At 46.5% G+C, this 23,845-nt stretch overlaps 3 protein-coding genes across 9 annotated transcripts in view; 1 reads left to right on the forward strand and 2 right to left on the reverse strand.

Annotated features, from left to right (window-relative positions):
* LOC120956429 (protein Star) overlaps positions 1-13,077 on the reverse strand; it is a 28,028-nt gene extending 14,951 nt beyond the window's left edge. The window contains exons 1-2 of one of the 6 annotated variants that reach the window (XM_040377894.2): positions 8,087-8,254; positions 6,335-6,960 (exon numbers count right to left, since the gene is read on the reverse strand). In XM_040377894.2, coding sequence (XP_040233828.2) covers positions 6,335-6,351 — 17 coding nt within the window. In that variant the 5' untranslated portion in view covers positions 6,352-6,960; positions 8,087-8,254. Of the gene's footprint in view, positions 1-6,334; positions 6,961-7,967; positions 8,255-12,074 lie in introns of those variants that run through there. The other 5 variants (XM_040377893.2, XM_040377892.2, XM_040377890.2 and 2 more) reach the window with 5 other exon arrangements.
* Positions 13,078-13,352: 275 nt separating this feature from the next.
* LOC120958829 (WD repeat domain-containing protein 83) lies at positions 13,353-14,507 on the reverse strand. Its single transcript, XM_040381864.2, has 2 exons — positions 14,387-14,507; positions 13,353-14,318 (listed from the first exon to the last, which is right to left on the reverse strand). The coding sequence occupies exons 1-2, from the start codon at positions 14,451-14,453 to the stop codon at positions 13,474-13,476; spliced, it is 912 nt and encodes a 303-aa protein (XP_040237798.1). The 5' UTR covers positions 14,454-14,507; the 3' UTR covers positions 13,353-13,473.
* A 150-nt stretch (positions 14,508-14,657) lies between these two features.
* On the forward strand, positions 14,658-23,585 carry LOC120958824 (menin). 2 transcript variants are annotated; one of them, XM_049610135.1, is made up of 3 exons: positions 14,658-16,686; positions 16,744-17,049; positions 17,202-17,453. In XM_049610135.1, the coding sequence occupies exons 1-3, from the start codon at positions 15,578-15,580 to the stop codon at positions 17,332-17,334; spliced, it is 1,548 nt and encodes a 515-aa protein (XP_049466092.1). In that variant the 5' UTR covers positions 14,658-15,577; the 3' UTR covers positions 17,335-17,453. The 2 variants fall into 2 exon arrangements, with proteins under 2 accessions (XP_049466092.1, XP_040237792.2); XM_040381858.2 differs by having other exon boundaries at positions 14,667-16,686; positions 16,744-23,585.
* The last annotated feature ends 260 nt before the right edge of the window (positions 23,586-23,845 follow it).

A 23,845-nucleotide genomic window follows, 5' to 3' on the forward strand; every position in this document is an offset into this window, starting at 1 on the left:
ACACACATTGCTGGAGGTCTAAAGCGAGCAAAGGGAAGGCATCGATACGATACTTCTCGCAAACCATGAAGGAGATGAAGGAGGAACAAACAACGGGATACAGAGAACGGGAGGAACGGTTTCGTCCGAGCAGCAGCAAGGATGAAATCGATATCGGACCAGCGCAGAAGAAGGAACGTTGGAAGGAAAGTACGCGAGAAAATGCTAGAAATGTCTAGCAAAGTCGTCCTTCTTTCCCGAGCTGATACACACGACGATTGAAGAATGAAATGAAATCACAAAGCCACAACACCATTCTTGGGGATTTTTTTTTCTTGAAGTCGATAAAAAAGTATCCTTTTGACCGGCTGTCTGATAGTTGGATCATTGAAACTTTCCACAAAAAAGGCCAAACTAGGGGTTTTATGCTTTCGCTGGTGTATCTAATTGCGACAAGGATCTTACGCAACAATAATTCATTGATCCTCCAATATTGAGCATATGGATCATAAATTATTACCTTGAACAGAATGCAGTACAAGCTCAATGTGTCACATGTCTTAGACTATCTCCAATATAATCCTATTTCTTTATGAACATACGAAAAAGTTGGTGTCACCACCATAAAGCACTCAACAAAAGTGCATCGATCAACTCCATGACCGATAGAGTGTGTGTCGTGCGCATCTGTTTTTGTTGGGAACCGTCTTAAGAGAACCAACAGCTGCTTTTAAGCGACACACAACATTCCATTCCCACAGAAGAAACCATGTTTCGGTGTGTCTGTTTTATCTGCTTATCGTGCTAAAAACCATAAATAGAACGAGGACTTTAAGAAAAGCTGTCTTCTAAAGATGTTCTCCTTGCCCAAGATGTTTCAATGTTTCAATCGACACTAACAGGGGAAAAAGTGACGATCAAACTGCTGCAAAGTTGAACTACCAAGTCCAGGGAAGAAAAACAATCTGTCTCGAAGCACATTGCCTTTGAACCGAGAAAGTGTCAAAAGGGAAGGTGGGTTTGGCCTCACTGGGGCCACACGGGAGAACGTTAAAAAAAAAGGAACGAGAGAAACAGTAACAGAAGGCAATTCCGGAAACGCAAAAGCCAAGCGGCGTGTCACACTGGAGGTTACGCAGCGGGACCGCATGAGAAACCGGATACCGTCGCACCGGGTATCCGGGAATGGTGCGCCCACCCGGGCCAAGCCGGCAGTCATTTGTAGCCCGGTGGTTTTGTTGCTGTTACTTGCTGCTTAAGGGCTGCCACACATCAGCAGCAACAGCAGCAACAGCACGAGAGCAGAAGAAGATGCACCACGAGAGATTTACCCACTAATTGAGGACAGAGCCAACAGCAACACCAGGATGCAGGGATTACTGTGGGCTGCATTCATCAGCTGCACTCCTTGTGCAGAATACGAAAGATCATCCGTCATTCGTCGGAATTCGAGCGATTTACATAAATAGTTCAAACCGCTCGTAGTATGCTAATAACTCCACAAAATATTCTATGAAAAATGGCCCTTAACTGCAGGCTCATCATCATAATCATTCTGTTCCAGCCCAGGGCTGGTGCAACATTTTCCCACCATCACCACCGTTCGCTTAACGGGACGCGTGTGTGTGTGAGTGTGTAATCAAACAGGAACTCGACGATTATCATTTTATATCGAGCGGCCTCCTTCCCTCCCTCGACTATTTTCCTCCTTTTATCCCCCCGGAGGGAGCAATTAGCATAAATTTTGCGCACTTTTCCCAGAATATCGTGGCCTCCGCCTGCAGGGTTAGTAATTTCGGTTGGGCAGGACGACGACTTTGACTACCTTGGAGGGTAACTTTTACCTGTGTGTGTTTTTTTTTAATTCACACATACAGGACGTTAAATGACGATAAATAACCGTCTGCACCGTTTAAAAAAGGTTTTCCCACTGCAGCCTGGACAGAGACGATGGACGCCTCCGGAAGGACGACGCCAGTGATATGACAAGACAAACCGTTATAAATTACCCGTCGGAGTTCCCCTCGCATGAACCACCTGAAATCAAATCAGCTCAATGAAATCGAAGGACAATAGACGCGGCGGGACGCGCACGAGGGGCCCGTGGTAAAGGGCCCGGATCGTTTTGGACAAGTGTGTGGTGCCGGCTCTGCGCGCCCGAGCTGCTGCCACTGATTGCGCACTTCCGGTCCCCGGGAGATTGAGCTGCAGGAGGACGGAGGAGGCTGAAAACGCTGTTCATGGATGCATGATGCACCTGCTGGCCCGGGGAACTTGTTCTGGTTGATTACAGGTTGACTTTGGAATTGCTTACAGGGCGTGTGTGTGTGTCGATTGTCATTTTCTACCTTTTCGTGTCCGTGACATGCCTTCCGTTCCCCTGGGATTGCTCCTGGGGGACCGCAGGCGACAAAAAAAACAGCCACTGACGACTCGCACAAGTTCGATGATAAGTTTCCCGCGTCTTCCCGTACGTTCGCATTACATTATCGCTCTGTTGTTTCTGGTGTCGCTCATCATGTTCTTGAGGAGAGGGCAAAAAAAGCAGATCCCTTGGCAAGAGAATTTGTTCCCATTCCCAGGAGATTTTTATGCGTAATACACGCACCCCTTCTCCGCCTCCCTGTGGCAGGTGTTTGTTGTGAAAAGCGGTCCATTACTACCACCACACGGCGGAACTTCCACTTTTTGAACCAGAGAAACTTCAAGCCCATTAACTTTATTACAAAACACACATCTTACAAATATGTTCGACTGACGAATGCGAAAAGATATAATTGCTCACAACAAACAAGATATCAGTGTAATTATAAGAACTCTCATCATTTCGCCAAACAAAGGTCGAGAGAAAGAGAGAGATAGAGAGGGAGAGAGAGGGAGAGAGAGATAAAGAGAGAGAGAGAGAAGATGCTTAAACGATAAAAACCAAATGCAGCTATAATATGAGAGTTTGTCTTTTGCAGGTCTGCAGTAGAATCGAACGCACGATCTTTCGTACATTAGTCAGCGATGTGTGGCACAGCACCATGAGATCATCTCGTCGCAACCTCAGCTAAATATCATTATAGATCTATTGCTTGATCGGCGCAGAACAAATTGCTTGTCAACTGTATCAAAAAACATCGACATCAATCTCCCATTCGATTCTGCCGACTCCGTTCGCGCAGGTAATCTAAAACCTTTAAGACGGACCGGCCGGCACATTTTAAGACCATTTTCATTCCATTGAATAAATTTGCAAACTGTCGTCATCACCGTCGTCGTCGTCGTCGGACTGCTAGGCGTAAGTAATCTCAACCCATCATCCGGCAGGAACAGCACCACACTTCCTCCTACCCTTTGCTAGTGGTAATAAATAGTTGAAAACTTCTCAATTTCACAGAGGCTCGTTTGCCCCGCCACAAGACCCACTACTGATGACGGAAAACAAGTCCAGCTAGCTTACTAATAGCGCAGTGAGGAGTTATTTACGCCCTTTAGATCGGCTGACTGCCCCCCGTTTGCTGTCCATTTTTTTGTCTCTCTCTCTTTCCTGCTCCTGCTACCCTTTCTAACTCCAGCCGACCGGAAGCGACACACGCACAAGGGGTTTTCTGGTATACTATCCCCGAGCCACGATCAACCATCCCGTTGTTGTCCTGCCTCTCCACAGACTACGCACCTAATTACAGACAGCTTCGTAACGATCACGTGTGGTGCGCGCCCGGGATGATGGCGCGACAATCACGTATCGCCATTGCAATGTCCGGTCTATTAAGAAATGCCGGAGAACATCTCGTCCGACAGAGTGTGTGTGTGTGTGTGTGTGTGTGTGTGTGTTACCTAACCATGATTACGACGCCACCTTCCCGCCAGGGGGGGGGGGGGGGGGGGCGGAGAGCCTGGAAGGAAACGTGATCCCGAGCAATGGCGTGGAGATTTATTCGACATCACTAACGCGCCTAACGCGATCATCAAGAGCACAGCGTTTACGGGGAAGCTGAGTATATGGGCGATTATTTACAACAAAATGCTAATGTGCGTTCAGCAATTCTAAAAAGTGTTGTGCGAAAGTTTACGTTACAATATTTATGATGGATGTGGCAGAAACAGCGTGCAGCAATAGGCGGATTTTCTGTCTTTAAACTCTTCACTTCTAAAAAAACGAGAACAATTTTCTTCTCTCATCCCACCGAGGAAGCTGTAAAACCGCTTCGCTGATGGATGTTAACCAAAGGAAACCCTCGCATCGTCATTACCTCTTCCGGACAGTTTTTTTCTTCTTCTTCTTTGTTGTTCTCCTTTGCCACGATCGATTTAACAACAAACCTTCCCCCCTACGCGGCACTGCGCGACCGGATATAAGTGCTTCCGGAAAATGCTGTGTTTTTCTGTTTGCTGTTGATGATGGTTGATTTTTGTTGTTGTTGCCGTTGCTCTCTTTTTTCCCTCCCTTAACCGGAAGATCGACTTCCGAGAGCTTGACACTGTTGTTGCCTTGCCGCCATCTTCGCATCACAGCATCGCCACGGCAACGGACAGCTGCTGCGCCTGATGATCTGCGCTGTAATGATCTTCGCTCATTGTGGCATCGGTATTCCTTACTTCCGTTCTTCCGGTTTTGGGATTTTTTTGTGTGTGTAGTTTGTGTCGCTTTTTTCTGTTCTCCGAACTTCCGGACAACCGTGTACCCTTTCAAGAGCAACTCCCTGATGCCCCCGCCACCACCTAGGCGTTTGATTTATTCAGGTAGTTTCATCATTTGCTGTGGTGGTTCACGTTAACGATCCTCGGGGCCACGGTCGCCCAAAGGAAACGAAAATCAACCACAAATTCTTTACGCGTGCTTCGTTCCGTTCTCCGTCAACGAAATGTTGGCATTTTTTTCGTCTCTTCTGTTGGTTCTTCTATATGTTTTGCTCATCGACACCTTTCCGGTGGTTTCTTCCGGTGTATGTGTGCTCATGTAAATGCTGAAATCTGAGGTAATGGTTGAGTACGTTATGTTGCAAAACGAAAGTTTCTGGCCACAATTTCTGTACAGAAAATCTTGAAAACATGTGAGCCAATTGTACAGCCATTCTGAACCCTTCATTTTCCCATCAAAAAACACTTTCGATCAGTGAGAAATGATGATGAAACATAACGCAAACACATCGAGAAAATAAACAACCCATCAGAAGAAAAGAAACACACACACGCACACACCAAATCTCGTAAATGCCAAACACCTTTACCATCGTGCTTCGCTACCGTTTGGAATTAAGAAAAGGGGGAGATGCCAGTGAACCTCAAAGAGAGTGAGAGAGAGAGAGGGAGAAAAACCCTTTGGGCCCGAAAATTTCGAAAAAAAACCCACCCCACTCCGCCCTAACTTTACGTTCATTAATTATGAATCCGCGCAGCCTCGTGTTGCCACAGGCAGGCCGCAGGTACAAGCACCCCACCAGGGACACAGAGAAGGGAGGGGGGGGGGAGGCGAGTGACGGTACCGGTAGGCACGGTTCAACGGAAGCAATAGATTTCCATCGTCATCAATCGGCCGGGGCAGGAAAAGGCATGTTTGAAATAAATTAGACCAGAGCCAGAGCCAGAGCCAGGAGGTGCGTTGCTTCTTGCCCTTCCCCCCTTCAGGCCCTTGTGTTTTCCCTCACCACCGTGGCCTTACAATTTGCCCCACACATACGTGCGTGTGCGCTCAATCTTTCACCGATCTCTGACAAGCGATGATGATGATCGCGGCGTTCTCGTCGATCGATCGAGCCTCGATAATATCGACCATATTTTTCACCATCGAGGGGGGGGGGGGGCGCCCTGCAAGCGGTTCAGTGCGACAGGTGGCTTCCTTCTTCATTACTGCCGCCACCCGCCGCAGCACAAATAAATTCCCTTTTGTACGCTGAATCTAAATAAATAAATCACAAAACAAACACAAATCCGATCGGTAGAGGTGCTCTCTCTCTCTCTCTCTTTGTGCTTCGAAGGGCATTAATTGGAAACGAAATCAAAACACACTCCTTTGGGGCCAAACTAATTGGGTGATGTTTGTGTGTGTTTGAACATCAGCAAATGTTTCACAAACATTGCCCCACCCTCCTTTCCCAAAATTGTTTTTAAAACGAGCAAGGAAAAATTATGTTATGATGCACACAAAACAACAACATTTTTGTGAGAAACAAAGCACACCAACAATGTGATGATGGACATGTTTGTTGAAATAAATTACACATAAACATATTAAATATAAAGGGTCCAGTTTGTGCCCATTTCCGCTTGATTTTTGCCCTGATTTGCATTTTTAAACGATCACCAGCCAAGTGTGGTTGCCACAAACAATAACTTAACCCTAAATCTTACACACTAAAATGACACTTACGAGCTAAAGATCGTCATCGTTGCTCACTGCTGGCTGCACACACGCGTGTGTCGATCACGAACAAATTAAAAACAGCCAAAGGGCCCTTATCGGCCACACACACTTCCTTTCGCTGTCGGGGAAACCACAACTGAAACGCGCCACTCACAGCTACCCGAGAAGCAATCGTTCTAGACGTTTCGTTTGCAACTATTTGCTCGTTGCAAAACTTGGCTTTCTTCCTTACGATCGTTTCTCTCTCTCTCCCTTCGTTGCACCGCACACACCTAGAGCTAGTCACAGGCGCGCGGTGAATTATGACCGTCGGAGAGCAGGGTGGCGTTCTTGCACAACAACCCACCACACCACGACACGACGACTACGACCGGGCCAGTGTTGTGCGGGAAAGAACGATTAAATTCCCGTCCTTGAAAAGGCACACCGAGGAGAACACCGCGCGAAGTCGTCAGTGGTGCATTCCGCACAACGGCACACCACAACCACACCGCACACGATCACGTATTGCACACGGTGCCGGGAGAGGAGATTTGCTTACGCACTGCACGTACCACCCACCCACCAACCGGCCACACGAATGCACTGGAAAATGTTTTCACTGCTATTTGTTTTTGCAATCTTTTAGCACACTGTATTGTGGATTGAAAGCAAAATAGAAAAAGAACTTGATTAGCACCAATTTTATTTATTATTTTAATCACTTTTTCTGTCAAGAAGTGGTTGCTTTCCTATGAATCACCCTCTCTCGCTCTCTCGGTGTGTGTAGCACTCGTCTCTCTACTCATTTGTCCCACCAGCTGCTGCACCTCCTTCGTCCTTGGACAAGATCACGATTTAATGACGCTTAGAGTGGCCACTAGATGGAGGATTTAATCATCAAAAGCTGTTTCTCGTATGCGCTTGTAAAGAGCAAAAAAAAGAGCTCCCTTCGTTTATTGCACTAAATGAGGAAATGAGCAAACATCGTAATAAAAAAGGAAGCAAAAAAAAGGAACAAATTGCAATAAACTACTTCTCAATGAAAATTTCTGAACCGAACCGCTCATTGCTGCTTTGTCGGCCTCGCATCGAACGACATGGGGGAGACACAAATACACACAGCAAAAGATTTGCGTGGGAAAAGGTGGCCCAAGGGAAGGAAATACGGTTCAGCAACGAGCGGCTGGGTGGAAAATCCCACAAGTAAGCTACCGCACAATTTATTAGCCACAACTTAGCTGGTCAATTTAATGTCGCAGCCGTTCCGGTAGTTGGCTAAGATAAACGGTTTGTGTGTGATGTGATCGCAAAGACAGACAGTGGGAGAGACAAAGAGAGAGAGAGGGAGAAATAGTAGAGGACACAACGAGATGGAGAGGCTGGTATCATTGACGATCGCGCACAACACTGATGATCGCGAGATGACGAAGGACTGCAGCAACAACAGGTCGCGCGCTTCAACCACTAGCGCGACGATCGCACACACATGCAAGCCCCCAACTACTAACGCCGCTGACGTAACGCGGTCGGATTCCATCAGCAGCAGCGGCTTTTGCACTCTGCTGACTCGGCCGAACTTCTTCTTCTGCAAGGCGCCAAAAGGGGTGGAGTTGCAGCAGCACAACGACACTAGCAAAAAAAAGGTGATTGCTTTCACCTGGCTCAACACACAAAGAATGATAACAAACCACTCTGAAGAAATGCCTCACAGCACACCACTCTGACCGTATTCTTAGAGGCCTCGCTCTCTCTCTAACGACACGAACGCGCACTCACAAAACAACGAAACAAGGCGGCGGAAGGCTACAACAAACACCGCAAGCGCGCACGACCGATCTTCACCGCAGCTCGAGCGTAAATGAGAGAACCAGCCAGCCAGCCAGCTAAACGAAACTGGTGGCCAGCAAAACCGTTCGATGCTTCGGAGACACCACACGGGCGCGAGGAGAACCTGCGGACCTGCGGAGAGCCTTTTGCGTAGCTGCTACGGCGGACGCGAGCGAACTGGTTTCCAGCGAGCTGCCGTGTGTGTGTGTGCGGGCGCGTTCTGCACAGGGGGAAAGGGGCGAGAAAAAGGGCCCGTAACAGAAGAGAAAGAGAGAGAGAGATAAAAAAGGGTCCCACCTCGCGGGGCCAGGGCCGCCGGTTCGGAGGTTTCGGGGCCTTGTGTTTCCAGTGACGACGGCGGCAGCAGCAGTGACATATGGCATAAGAAGCCGCACAATAGCGTGTGTGCAAGCGAAACAGGCAGCACACAAGGGCCCAGAGAATGTTGGGTCGTTAGAGAAGAGAGTGTGAGAGAGAGAGAGAGAGAGAGAGAGAGAGAGAAAGACAGCAAAGAGCTGAGTGTTTGTTGTGCTCATTTGTTGGATTGCTGGTGCTCGTACGCCCGCTCGTCGTTTGCCGCTGGTCAGCTGGTGGTCAGCCAATTGTTTCTCGCTTGGACAAACATGTTTCAAATACTACAGAAGCCTACAGAAGCTGTAGATGCATTAAGCTGTGCATTAAGCTGCAGATAATACGGCACACAATGCTTTAATGATAATGTGCATAATTTGTTACAAATTCTGAAGGTTCTGTGATGCAGATATCGATATTCTTGTAGTTGCATTGTATTAGATTTTATCGCCTTTTGATTAAGTTTCTTTCCTCTAGTTTTTCATGTAATATGAAGCATTACAGGGGTTTCTTCCAAGCCATATTAGAATGTGCACGTCATAATTCAGCACCTAAACGATGTTTTTTTTTATTTCGTTAAATGAAGTTTCAGTTCTTGCATATGATATTCAATACATCACAAAGAACTGTAAAACTCAATCCAGCTAGACATTTCTTGAAAATCATGTGGAAGAACTGGTACACGGTTTTCCAAGTCAGTTTCGAATGTAAACATTGTTATTCACCGCGTTCAAAATATTTTTCCACATCGATCTGACATTTCATTTTCATCATTATAATGTTTAATCTCCTCAGCATGATTTTCAACACTTCAACGGGCTGCTGACATCGTTTTTTTTTACTGGAATCTGAAGCCGTATCGCATCACCCCTTTGACAGGTGAAGTGTTGAAAATCATGCTGTAGAAATTGAAAATTATCATGATGAATATGAAATATCAGATTCATGTGGAATAACTTCTTGCACGCAGCGAAAAACGATGTGTTTACATTGGAAAGTAGCTTAGAAAACCCTGTAAAGTTTCAGTTCATACACATACACATTCAACACAAAGAAATGTCAAACTCAATCCAGCTTGAGATGTGTTGAAAATCATGTGGAAGAACTGATAAATTATTGTGATGACTCGGAATTGACTCGGAAAACCCTGTAAACTCGACTATAGTCTCTACTGAGAAAAATATGTATAATTAAATGTATATATATTAACGGTGTGCTAGCCTTTTTGCCTCGCATAGCATTACATTTCTCCATCTTCTTAAGGATCCTATGGTTTCAACGATTACATACTCGTCCTAACTGTTAGTTTTGCAATAACACGTTCTATTTCAAGCCGTGCCACTCAAATGATACAACATTTAGATTATAAACGCCAGTTCCACACCCGCAGTACATAATTACTATATTTTGTAGCAAAAAATTGATTTACAGCAATCGGCAACAGCGCCGGCAGAACAGAGTGTTCCGTATGTGAACCGAAACGACAAGCTACGGCGCTGTTCATGCCGAACAGAAATTACAATCGTTCTAGATAAACAGATAAGCAGTACCGGCCGGCACCGGCTTTGGCCCCCGGTTCTAATCTTTTAACCTATTACTCCGACTGCGACTGCAGTTTGGAGTGTCCCTTTCCCTCTTCGTGTGCAGTCTGCAAAACAAGCGTGTAGAAAAGGGGGTGGTCCAGGGACTCTCCCGACGTACAATAATCGACAAAGGCACGCCAGCACCACCACCATTCGAAAAAAAACGTAGCAATTTTAAATTTCTCGCACAAAAACACTCCCATATCGCGGGGAGGTAAAAGGAGAGATAGGGCGCAGAGGAGTGTTGTGCGGGGTTTGGGAAAAATATACGTCTTCCGGTTTCGTACGGTACGGGTTTACCTAGTGGCACGTGGCACGTAGACGAAGGCAACACCAACGTCTACTAAATTGGCCCCGGGGAGAATGGGAGTGTGGTGAGTGTGTGTGTGTTTTTTGTGCGATTTGCGCTGGAATGTGGTGCTGCAGCAGCACTGATCGTTGTGGGATGGGGGTATAGGCGTACACATTTCCAATGTTTACAACATCACCAGTCCCCCCCCCCCCCCCCCATGCTGGGAACATGAGATGAGGTATGGATGCCGATTGCGCCATTAGACGAGGAGAATGTGTTGTTTTAGGATGTAAACACGATGACAACAGACATAAGCGTCAGCGCAATTGGGGGGGAAAGGTTTGAACAGCTTTTTTTGCACAAGCAATTGGGATTTTTGTGCAAGTAAATACATTTCAAGTATATCTCTCCGCGTGTAAAAGCAACAGTAAATGGCATACAAAGAGCATTTTAGCGACAGGTATTAATGCCTTTCTTCCTCCCCAAAAAAAAGGTAATCCACAGACACACACACACACGAAAGCCGTTGTGGAAGCCACACGAAATAAGCTAAGCCGGTTAAGGTAAGCTCACGTTACGATAAATGCAAAAAAAACCCGCTAAACTGCCTTGTGTGAGGGCACAAGCATTAACGACACCAAACAACAACAAAAAAGTGTCCTAATCGAAGAAACCAACATGGGGGTTCCCATTCTAATAAGGGGTGAGTTTCTTGCATAGTTTTGAATGCATTTTTTGGATGGAAGTTTTGTATTTGGAAGACCCTTTTGCCACGCCGTGACCCCAACGGGTCACATTGGTTTACGCCGGTGTGCTTCTAGGGTTTCTCTCGCACGAGTACAGCCCATCATCATCGCTGTCGTCGTCATAGAAACGTCGTTCCAATGGGAGGATGTAGTTTGTTCGGTGATGGTTTATTTACTTCCCAGCATCGCTTGCCCAGGTGTGATCGACGCGGTAGAGCGAAGTTCGTCAACGGCAGTAGCAGCAGCAAAACAAAACCCTGGAGGTAGCCGGGGAAATAATAAACCTTCAAATAAACAAAGAGTTGCAGGAGATGTGCATGAATCATTCGATGTGATTCCTTTGTTCGTAAACTGCCATTCACTCATGGGAGTTGGGGAAGTGGGGGGGGGGGGGGGGATTTTTCTCTCTTCTGATGCATCATCTATTACCTAAAAAAAACTCCAGCCAGGAGGGGGAGCCGGTTTATTATGTGTCGTGTCTATTTTCACACGCGTTTCTGGTGAGTTACGAAACTCTAAGCAACACGCTTAGACTTAATTATAATTACACAATCCAATTAAATTAAAATATTTCATCTGACATACAAATAAGAGATCGTAACTGATCTTAGCCCGAGTCTCAGCAGTCGGTGTTTAGAAGAGATCGTTCCCCGTGCATCGTTTTGCAGAGACACAGAACTCTCGCTACAGGGTTCGCCTCCGAATCCATAGCCTTCACAACGTCATGACGCCCAAAAGAGAGAGAGAGGGAGAGAGAGCGCAATGGATGCTGCGTGCGGTTTTCTTCCCTTCTCTTTTACCCTCGTACGCCGTACCTGAAACCTTCCACACAAGCAAGCCGTGCAGGTTCGTTGTTCTTAACACAGGGATGGGATGCTGTTTGCCCCCGCTGAACACCTGCACCTACACAAGCGCACGAGCGGGAGGTTTAGTTTAGCACACACCCTTACTACATCTCTACCTACCTGGTGGGGGGGGGCGGGGAGGAGCGCGTCGCACGCTAAGAAGAATTTCAGCGTCGCTTGAGCCACACAACTGCTGCTGATGCTGCTGCTTCTTTTTCGGCCTTTTCTGCACGCTGCCTCCTCTTTTCGGGTTGATCTGTACGCCCTGCGGCCAACCACCGGGCCACCAGTGGGTATGAGAAACAAGTCTGCGGATCACTGCACTACACACACCTACACACGCACGCACACAGCCACACGGGACAGAGGCGTCAGCGTTGACTGCAGCGTGGACTGTTTCTACTATGGATGTGAGAAAAGGAAAAGGTGAAACGCACACAGCACAGCCTTTGGGATGCGCTTTTCGCGTTGCCTTTTTTTGGCTCGGGGGAGTTTTGGGGACTTTTAGATGCACTTTTCGAACACTTTCAGCACTGCACAACTAGGTCAATCGTCGATCAACTGAACACAATAATATTCCGCACAACAAACCACACGACTCGAATGGCGGCGACGACAACCACCACCACCACCACCAGAAGGCACTGCGTTGCGTGATGGGAAAGGTTAGGTTAGCACCAGCAGTGCAACAATCGTGTCAAATGGCAAATACGGGCAATCGTCACCAACAGCACTTCGAAACCCAAATTTGGCACTACGGAGCGCGCAGTTTCACCTCGGACTAATGCACGGCGGCTATGCTTTAACACAGCGAATGCATCAGGGACGGCCGATATGTGTGGTGGGGGAAAGGAGCAGGCAACACAAGCACACGAAGAACACCTTTTTTGGGGGATGCTTTCTTGTCCGTCGGCACAGGGGATGAAACACGAGGGAAAAGGGGCGGATGGGGCGGAACCGACTACACACTAAACGCTTTCGCTGGCCATCTCTTGCGTTGTTGGATGGGCCGGAAAATGGAAAACCAGAGCCGCGACGAGTTTCGCACTCCGGTTGAGGTTGAGGAAACAAAAAATGGTCTATCCAAATGCTCTCGCGTACCTTTGCAACTTGTGGTAGTGTGCGTGTGTGGTTGTTTGCGCCCGTACAACATGGCGAGGGTTTTTGACGTTCGAATATCGCTACATCTCGCTCATTTTCTCTCCCCTTCCTTTACTTGTCCACACTGTCGAGTCGGGAAGGAGCCGCGGACTCAGTGCGTTCAAATTCAACGAAACTGCACGTTGATGGTGTTTGGCAACACTGCCACCTAATTGGAAAAAACGAATTTCTAACGTGAAAATGTGGTAAACCTATGTAAGATGTTCTTTTAAATAGAAGAATTTTTATAAAAAGCTTAACAGAAGGATGAATTGTCAGTCAATTATAATTTAATTTCAAAGCGCTTTTTAACACTGATCTTTAAATGTCTTCATGAAAGCTCTTTTTTTGGAAAATTTTCCCTTAAAATATTGTAACCCTACTCAATCACCTCTTCCTCGTCTTCTTCCGGTTTGCCCCACACCTCCAGGTGCCGCTTGCGGGCGAACAAAATATCGCTCCCGGTCGGATGCGGCGCCAGCGAATGGACCACCTCACTGCCGATGCGCAACCTTCGCACCTCCTTGCCCTCCAGCAGGTCCCAAACGATGGCGGCCCCTTCCGCCGAGCCGGAAATGATTTTCGTGTCCGCCGCAATGATGCCACACTCGATCGTATAATCATCCACCCGGTGTCCCTTGTACTCGGCCAGCAGTTCACCCGAATCGTTATCGATCAGGCGTATCGTACCGTCGGAGCAGGCCGCCAGCAGACACTGGCCATCGCGCGTTTGCACCAGGTACGTGATCGGGACGCCGATCGTGTCGCACACGAGCTCCCCGGCCCGTATATCGTACTGCCGGATCGACCCATCCAGCGAGCTGGAGATGATCTTGTGCTCGCTCACCACCAGCGCCGTAATGCAGTCCTTCGCTTCCCGCATCGTTTGTACCGCGTCCAGCTTGCGGGTGCGGATGTCCCAGCAGGCGACCGTGTTGTCCTTCGAGCCCGACACGGCGATGGAAGATTCCTCGTTAAAGCGTATGCAGGTCACGCCACCGGCATGGCCTCGCAATCGTCGCACGGGCAGTCCGGTCGATACGTCCCAGTAGATGACGCTCTTGTCGAGGGAAGCGGACACGATGTAGCTGCTTTCGCAGCTTCCGGCCGCATCCATGACCTCGTCCGCGTGCCCACCGTACGTCTTGAGCAGCAGCCCGGTGCGAGGGTTCCACAGTTTGATCTTTTTGTCCGAACCGCACGACAGGCAGTAGGACCCATCCACTGTATGTTGGAGAGGAAGACTTTTACGTTTATTATTGCACGATTTCTGGACACAGTCTTATGCTTACCATTATATCGGACCGCTCGTACCGCTCCCTGCTCACAGTTAATGCTTCGCTTGGCCACCAGATCCATTGTCCGCTGCTCCACTTCCGGACGGATTTTGTTTGTAAACAAACCGAATTTGCCGGCGACGCTGCGAGCTGTCAAACTTATCGTTTTCTTCAGGGCTGCCTACGAGCCCTGCAAAAATCCGTCTCCGTGACGTTTTGCAAACCACTGCCAGTGTGTGCGTGTGTGTGTTTGCATAAATTTACAGAAAGAAAAACACACAAAAAAACACACACACACGTACACAACATCAACTTTTTCGCTGGATGTCAAGAACGCGCGCGTCGCAGAAGCCAGTCTTGCATTTGCAGCTGAAAAAATAGTGATAACGCGAAAATGGCTCGCTGTTTGCACAGTTTGCGAACCATATCGTAAGTGCGTGTGTGTTTCGTGATCCCCGTACGCAGTAGCAGTAGCACCCACCACCACCACCGCCACTCTGTTATCTAATACTCTTGTGCCCGTGTGCTGCTGTTGCGTCGTGTCGCGTCCTGGTTCGCTGGTGGCACAACACATATCAGCACATTCCATCGAAAAAGAGAGTCGTCGGCTGTTGGTTCAGCAGCTGTCAGCCCGGACGAAGATGGAAAGAAGGGCCCCGTGCGGATGGTTCAGCACGGTGACGGCCCAGCTCATCCAGCACGAGGACGTAATCTGCATACGCGCGACCTCACCCTCCAACCTCCGCTAGGGAGCCCCTCTACTTCATTCGACCCTTTGCTTTACGGATACAGGTGGTGGGAAGTTGTGGAGGACGGGTAGGGGAGGCAGTTTTCCGCGCGGGAACCAAGGAATGGAGCACGGGAAAAGGAGGGTGGCTGTGTTGCTCTTGCCCAATGCGCCAAATGGCAAATGACGTCGCAGCCGCAGGTTGACGAAACAAAAGTGCCCAATTTTACTGCTATTTGTCGCCCCATGGGAGAGGGGGTCGATAGTGGGTAAGCAAACAAATCGTGTGTCATAAATCGGATGTATGTGCGTGTGTGTGCGTGTGCGTTTCGCTAGTGGAGAAAAGCATTTTCTCCGGGAAGTGCGGCAAAAGTAGGCTGCGATAAAAAAAACCCGTAAAACACAACAACACATCATATTTCCTCCAAAGCAAAAGCTAAACCGTGCTGGTGTTCGCTCCGGCCCCCGATGAGCGAACGATGACGGAGTTTTGTGACGACGTTATCAAGTTGTTCCCGCTGCGCGCGATACCGGACGTGATCAAGCTGTTCCGGCAGCAGCTGAACAATCGCGAGGAGGAACCGGACCTGACGCTGCTGTCCATCGTGACCGGGCTGATCGAGCATTCGCTCACGACCAAGGTGCTCGAGTCGACCGGCGCCGGCTCGTCCACCTCGCACAACAATAACAACAACAACAACAACCATGTCGATGGAGGCAAGGGTGGGACGGCGGCGGCAGTCGGTGGTGATACAGCCGGCGGGAACTTTCCCGTGATCCGGTACGACACGGTCGAGGCACTGTACAAGCGGTTCAAGTCCGTGCTGGCCCCGATCGAGAAGCTGCTGGTAAAGACGACCACTGATTCGAAGTTCGCTAGCCGGGAAATTATCAAGAAGGTGTCGGACATCATCTGGAACTCGCTGCTGCGCAGCTCGTACAAGGACCGGGCGCACCTGCAGAGCCTGTACAGCTACCTGTGCGGCAACAAGCTGGACTGCTTCGGGGTGGCGTTTGCGGTGGTGGCGGGCTGCCAAATGCTGGGCTACCGGGACGTCCATCTGGCCATCTCGGAGGACCACGTGTGGGTCGTGTTTGGCAAGACGGGCGACGAAACGATCGAGGTAACGTGGCACGGCAAGGGCGCGGAGGACAAGCGGGGGCAGTCGGTGGCGCCCGGCATCGAGTCGCAGACGTGGCTGTACGTGGCCGGCCATCCGGTCGTGTGCAATCGGTACATGGAGGTGGCCGCGATCGTGTCGGCGATCAATCCATCGCTGACGGCGACCAGCGCTTGCCTGGAGGTGGCCGATCTGCAGCAGCAGCTGCTGTGGCTGCTGTACGATATGGGCCACCTGAGGAAGTACCCGATGGCGCTCGGTTGTCTGGGCGAGCTGGAGGAAGTGGAACCGACGGGCGGGCGGAAAAGCTGCGAGGAGCTGTACAATGAGTCGGTCCGGTCGGCGCAGACGTACTACCGGAACCATCACGTGTACCCGTACACGTACCAGGGCGGGTACTACTATCGGAAGAACATGTACCGGGAAGCGTTCGCGTCCTGGGCGGACAGCAGCGACGTGATTCGACTGTAAGTATCTGCTAAAAACGAGCAGCGAGAACGTTACCGTAATGCGCTTTCTTTTAGGTACAACTACTCGCGCGACGATGAGGAAATATACAAAGAGTTTCTCGACATTGCCAATGAGCTGATCCCGCAGGTGATGAAGCTGGAAAGCTCGGGCCATTCGGCCAAAAGCATACTGCGCGATGCGTCCTGCTTCGCGAACCTGTTGCGCTTCTACGACGGCATCTGCAAGTGGGAGGAGGGCAGCCAGACGCCCATCCTGCACATCGGCTGGGCGAAACCGCTGGTTGCTACGATCGCCAAGTTCGATCACGACATTCGGTCGCAGGTGATCATCAAGTGTGCGGATCAGGAACCGCAAGCCCAGCACCCAGCCCACGGGCAGGAAAATGGGAGCAAAAATGGTGCGGACGATTCGCTGCACCATCACAACAACAACAACAACAATAACATTGTGAAAGCGGACGCTAACGTGACGAATGGTGGGCGCGGTGCGAATGGGAGCAGCGGGGTGAAAGGAAACCCACTGCCGAAATCGCTCGAAGCGTTGGTGGGCAAGTGCGGCGAGAAGCTGCTGAATCCCGAGTTTCTTCTGCAAGGTGGTGGGCAACCGTTCACTACCGAGGAAAGCGCTCCGTCGTCGGATGGTGAGGGGACGACGGTTTCGTCGACGGCAGTAGACACCACCACCGAGGTGAAGCCCGCAAGCAATGGGAAGCGCGAGGAAGACGCGATAAAGAAGCAGCAGGAAGGCGAGGAGCCGGAAAAGGGTGTAAAGCCCGAGAAGCAACGGGAGAAGGCCCAAGAACCCGATGCGGAACCGAAGCGGCCCATCATTGTGCTGTACAGCCAGAAGATGAAGGGGCTGAAGGATCTGCTGCTGACGGAGAAGCTGAACACGAACGCGATCTCGCTGCAAATTACGGCCCAAAGCCAGGTGCAGGTAGGTGGGAAGAAGCTGCGCGGTTCGCAGGTATCGCTCGGTGGCTCGATCGGCGGTACCACCGGTGGCACGGTAACCGTAGGCGATGGTATCGAGGGCAATACGCGACCGAAACGAGCACGTCGCGAGTAGAGGGAGGGAGAGCGAGAGAGCGACCTTTGGTCAGTAAGCAACACTTACAATGTACGAGGGGTTTGTTTTGTTGCAGTTTATTTATGTTTTAAGGCAATCTTTAATTTATTCATCGCCTGTGTGTATCTGGCGGCACCCCAGGAAAGCCGGCCAGGAAGGGAAGAAAAATGGGCCATTTTGCACCACTCCCTCCGCATTGGCGTAGTAGTGGCGCGCACATCCGTTTTATGATTCCTTTTTTTTACGTCAACGAATACTTTAATTTAATTGCACCAGCCATTCCAACACACAAAACGACCGCTTCTAGTCGGAACGCACGTTAGTTTTGAGCTACTCATAATTCCCGTTTTTTTTGTTTGACTATTTTTATTTTGGTTAACTTTAATATTATCTGTTATCTATTATTTTTGGAAGTAGTAATTTGTGTAACTTTTCTTGTCAAAAACTGAATCCTCCCTTTATTTTAGCATACAATGCACAATTTATGTGAGTGTGTTAATTAACACGATAGAGCGACGATCTTCATCCTATTACATCCAGTAAATGCTGTGTTGTTTAAATTATTTAAAACCCTTCTTCTTCGCACCTGATGATAATAATGCTGGCTCCTCTATAGTATTGCTTTTATTGAAAAAAAAAAATGTGATTACTTTCTTTACTAATCGACTAATCGTTGTTGAAATTACCCTTATCCTGTGTGCCCTTGTACGGGCGATCGCCACATTCACAACATCAAGTGTCGTGATAATAGGTGCTTCAATGCCAGCGCCAACACGTCTTGACTATCTAAAGTTTCATTTAAAATGTTTTCCATTGTTGTGTTGCGTTCGGCAAAAAAGGACATAGAAAGACGGGGACGGGGAGGATGAAATATTCATCTTCTTATTTTATTCTGGCTGATAGTTTGTAGAACTAAGGTTAGAACCGAGTATTAAGTTTTCCTTTGTCACACACTTGCATGCTTAACTGCAAAAATGGTGTCAATGCCTATGAGGCACGGCGTTAACTTAGTGGTAATTTCTATGGATGAAGATGGATGAAGCAGGAGAGAAAGCAGAGAAGGAGCAGATAGAGAGCATTAACAATCAAACAACTTTTGCCACTCGCTATGCAATAGATCGTAATCAAAAATATGTTTTGTAAATATTCCTATAGTCTATAGAAAGGACAGAAGAAAAAGGTGTGTTTTTGAAGGGACACATAACTTATTATGCATCATATCTGCTAGGGGGGTGGTCCACACACTGTTCTGTCACACAGGGACCGTGATTGATATAATAACCGTTCGGTGTGAATGTTTGTTTATTTGCCTGCGCGTGTTACTACTATATGTTTCGCTTTGTTTTTGGGGCTTGTTGTGTTGCTAAATTGTATACAAAATCAATCTTAAAGATGAAAGCTTGCCCCCACTTCCTTAGGAAGTTGGGGGAGGGTTTTGTAGCGCGTTCAGTTGCGAGTAGTGTGTTGTGCTTCATCGCAACATCGATCGAACGAACAAGACAGAGCGCGATCGTGAAGCGTGTTGTTGCACGAGTATTTGCTGTGGCATTGTAAAACCTTATTAAAAGGTGTGAGAAAATATTGGCAAAGCCAAATAAAAAAAAATAAGAAGAAACTTATGAAGTGCGGTGCATTAACAATATAAAACACTATCTTGGTTTTTGGAGATATAAGAAGCGAAGCGGTCCACTGTGGAGCGATAAGGAAGGGCTTAATTAAGAGAGGGTTATTAGAGGCCCACAAGCCCACACTAGCAGGATAATAGGAGAATAGGTTTGATTGAATGTAGGCTAACATTCAGAACCCATTTTCTTAACGGTGTTGTTTTTTGCCGATCTCTTAATCAACACGATTTAAAGGTATTCCTTTACGTTAGGACTACGCGGTGCACAGCATCACAGATTGTGTGTGAGTGTGTGAAAGCAATACCGTCGACCGGGAAGATGGAGTAATTTGCTATTTGTAATCTGCTATTATACTCTGCTGCTACTACAGAGCAGCGATAACCAACAAACAACAAACAATCGAAAATTGAAAGTACAAACATCACACTATAAAACACCCATTAGAGATTAAACCCGTTTTTCAAACAAACAACAACACACACACACACACACACAAGACACTCGTTCTCTTCCTATACCTCGTAGTGTGAATGAGAAGCACATGATTGATAACAATTCCAATTTATTGTTCTGTGAGAACGCTAACAAAATTAATCAATACGAACGGAAACAAAAGTAGCTAAATTGTCTTCACTCATCATACAGAAGAAGAAAAACAAAACTGAATCGTAACGTAAACAAAATTGCTCCCAGTACCTTTACACATGTTGGCGGGTATGTTTATTGTAACGCAAAATTGGATTTTTACTAAATTTTTAGGAAAAAAAACACATACAAAATTAACGAATCAGGAATGGACACAGGACAAAATTATGGTACGAATTACAGAAGAAGAAAACAAAAACCATCAATACCAAGGAGTGTGGTGTCGTCGTGCCCGTGGGATATTGGTCTGTGCATTTGGAAGGACCACCTGTTGTTTCCCCGACACCACCGGCACTCAACTTTGAAGAATGCCTTTTCTTCGGTTTGATGGCTTAGAGGAGCGGGAAGTTTACTTTGTTGTATGAGAACGGAAGCTAGTATTAAGGAAAGGGGGTAGAAAACGATCACGATCATGATGCAGAAAAAGAAGAGCATATTCACACACACAAAAAAAAACGGTCAAAGTCAAATAGGAAATACCAAAAACTATTGTGTAACATCATCAACATCATCACGCTGCGATCGATCGTACGTTGGGAAGATACACATACGAATGAAAGTGATGCGTTGCAGAAGCGATACGGAACGGACTGATGAAAAGTACATTGTTTGTTTGTTTGTTTGTTTTTTTTTGTTTGATAAGGTGTATTTATTGCAAACCTACAAAAGGAACGGAAACCGAGTAGAATCTATCACACATGACTGATGCGAACCTGAGCGCACGTGTATTAGGGGCAGATGGGTTGGGAGGGGGAGTGTTTGTAGCATAGGTAGGCAGTAGTAGCCGGCAGGCAAAGCATTAACCAGCTAACTAGCGGTGTAATAGAGCGCAACAAAGTAGCAGTAACAAATAGCTGTTAGAGTACGAACGATGTATATCAGTCGGGGAACGAGGAACACGATCGGCAAAGGCGGCAAACAAGGCGAAAAGTGAGCGTTTTTTACTGTTAAAAGAACGGATCGAGAGAGGCTGTTGCTCTGAAGGTGATGAATGATCATCCTCATCCTTCAGCCAAGATTCCTTCACATCCACTCGTTTTGGAAGCGATTTTTGGTCACGATTCGTTATTTGCTTCGACCCCTTTCCCATCCTCGATAGTTGTTGATTGTTTGTGTGGTGTCGATGGTACAATGTTGAAATAGCTAGCAAAAATATTATTAAGCGTTCCTTGTGGCATTCGCAGGTGGGTGGAAATTCGCCATTAGCGCCATAAGTTTTCGGTTCGAAACAAAAGAAGATAAATCAAACATGTAGTTCCTTAACAATGATGCATTAACGATACGGAAAGGTTAACAACAGAATAATAGAAATTACTACTACTACTGGTCAGCTGGCTGCAGCAAACGGATAGGTAAAATGTGTCTATAAACCGAAACAGCACATTAAACACACAAACACGGACTGTTTCAGTTACTATCTGCATGTGTGTAAAATAGAACAGTAACAGCATAATCTACCATGTAACAAATGAACAAATAGATTAATATATTGTTTTCCGATCAATGTATGGGGTTCACGCAATTTAAATGCAATTCACCAACAGCAACAACAATACACAACAATATTCATTAGCAGTTAATAGGCAAATGCAACCCCATGCAGACACAAATGATATAAAAATAGAGCATACATAGATGTAAAGAGTCAAACAAACAAGTACAGTAATTGCACAACAAAAGATGCCCCAATAAGCATGTATTTCTTTTTCACACATTCCGTTTATATAAAACACAGCATTATTAGCTCTGCTGTGCTGCAAAGCAACAAATTTCACTAAAATACTACAACGGCGGGACACACCAAGAAAATACGCACATGCCACATAGAAAAGAGAGAGAAAGTGAACTCGCAATTATTATTATTATTATTACTGTGCCATTTGTTTAAGAACTGTGCGTTGTGTGCATTTTGTACGATCCAATGCGATCCGCCAGCCACCAATCAACCAGCATCACACACACACACACATTTGAATCGATTGAGCCATTTTTAGCATAACAAATGCCATGGTTTGGAGCATTAATTTGTAATCAGCATCATCATCACACAGTGCACGCAGCACACATTCATTAATTTAAATCATAAATTTGAAGTTTGTCAAAGTTAATGTTGGGTAGAAGGGAAAAACACCTATTATGTACAATGTTCCGTTGTTTAGTTCTTAGGGGGCGGCTCTTGCACCACGCGTGGATGAAACAGCACTGACGAAAAATGCAGTACAATTAATTATTGTTCACTAACTATATGCACTGGTGGGAAACTTGTGTGCACTACATCAGTTGATCCTTCCTTGAAATCAATCTGAGCGGGAGCGGTGTGTGTTACTGCAGGTTTAATAAAAGGGAAGTTAATCTATTAGAGGCTAGTTCCTGTTCGTTTCAATAATGTTCGTGTAGAGCAGCACTCTGAGTAGAATCAGTACAATATGAATTATTAAGCAGACACACACACAGAATAGTTGTTTTAATTGTGGTTATTGCGCGCTTTTGGGGGGTTTCGTTTTCTAAATTATTGGCTTGAGATGCTGAGAGCTGGTGGGTGGTGGAGAAGGTCTCAGCTTTGTTTTAAAATTAAGCGAGGGGGGTTTGTCACAAATCAATGTTTTTTGGCTATATTAGTTAACGTGTTTTTTGTTGTAATGTGTTCCTTATGAAAAGCAAAACTGCACACACACACAATATCTTGTTTCTCTTTATGCATGAAATCAGGCCCTGGTTTCATGCGTTCTAAATTATTTGTCAAAAGGCTGTAAAAGCCCTTCGAGGAGGAGGAGTATGTACGAGGAAGCGCTTGAGGAGGAAAGCGGTTAATTTTCGCCTGTAGAAAGGTCTGTGATGGTGGTGATAATGAAAAGCATTATATAGAAAGTAATCGGTGTGTGTGCGTGTTTGTAATTAGTGTATGAATGTACAGCTGTGTAGTTTTGTCAGAAGAGGGGGATGAGAACAGATCGACCGCGATGATCGTGCGATCATGTACGTACAGTTTACTCTGAATATAAGCCCCAAGATATGTATCCTGTCCCATTTACCCGAACAAAGTGAAATATTATGGCAAGAAAAACTGAAAAAACAGTACATTCAAATGTAAACTCGAATAAGAGATATCGAGAAAATGTCATAATCAATCAATCAAAACGATGGGCTGCAAATGAAGTAATAGAAAGGAGAAGAACATATGCAAACAACAGCAACAAAAATGTGTCATTAAATGAAATTGGCAGAGAAGATAGCAAAAAAAATAAACAAATAGCACCGATAAACAATAATGCAAATCACATATATGAAACATTTATATATTTTTGAGATAATATTCATATACTTATACATTTAAAATACAAACCCAACACACACAATTTAAGATGAACCATTGAAAACACACACACACAAAAACACAATAAGAGCAAAACAATTGGTGAAACAAAATCAAAAACACAAGGATTGGCATAATTCAACACACCATTTTCTCTAGCTTTTCTGTCAAATTGTTCTCTTTTTAAACTCTTCGCTCTGCAAATTTAAAATCGAAAAATCAATTTCACTCTTGTTGCAGCAAATAGCTAAACAGAAGAAAAAAAATCGAATTTTTATGTTGAACAAATGATAACGAAAAACAACAGTAAATATGAATATAATATTGCAATAGAAGTGCATACACACACACCTGTTAAAGAGTTTTGCTTCATTTTCCCGCTAACTAATGCAAACTTACCGAATGATACGATCAAAACAGAAACTACTTTAATTAATCACAGACACAGCAGCGACGGGGCGCTGTAAAAGAGTGGAGAAATATTAAAAAATAAGCAGTAAAAAA

The sequence above is a fragment of the Anopheles coluzzii genome, chromosome 3, assembly GCF_943734685.1.
Source record: "Anopheles coluzzii chromosome 3, AcolN3, whole genome shotgun sequence".
NCBI lineage: Eukaryota > Metazoa > Arthropoda > Insecta > Diptera > Culicidae > Anopheles > Anopheles coluzzii.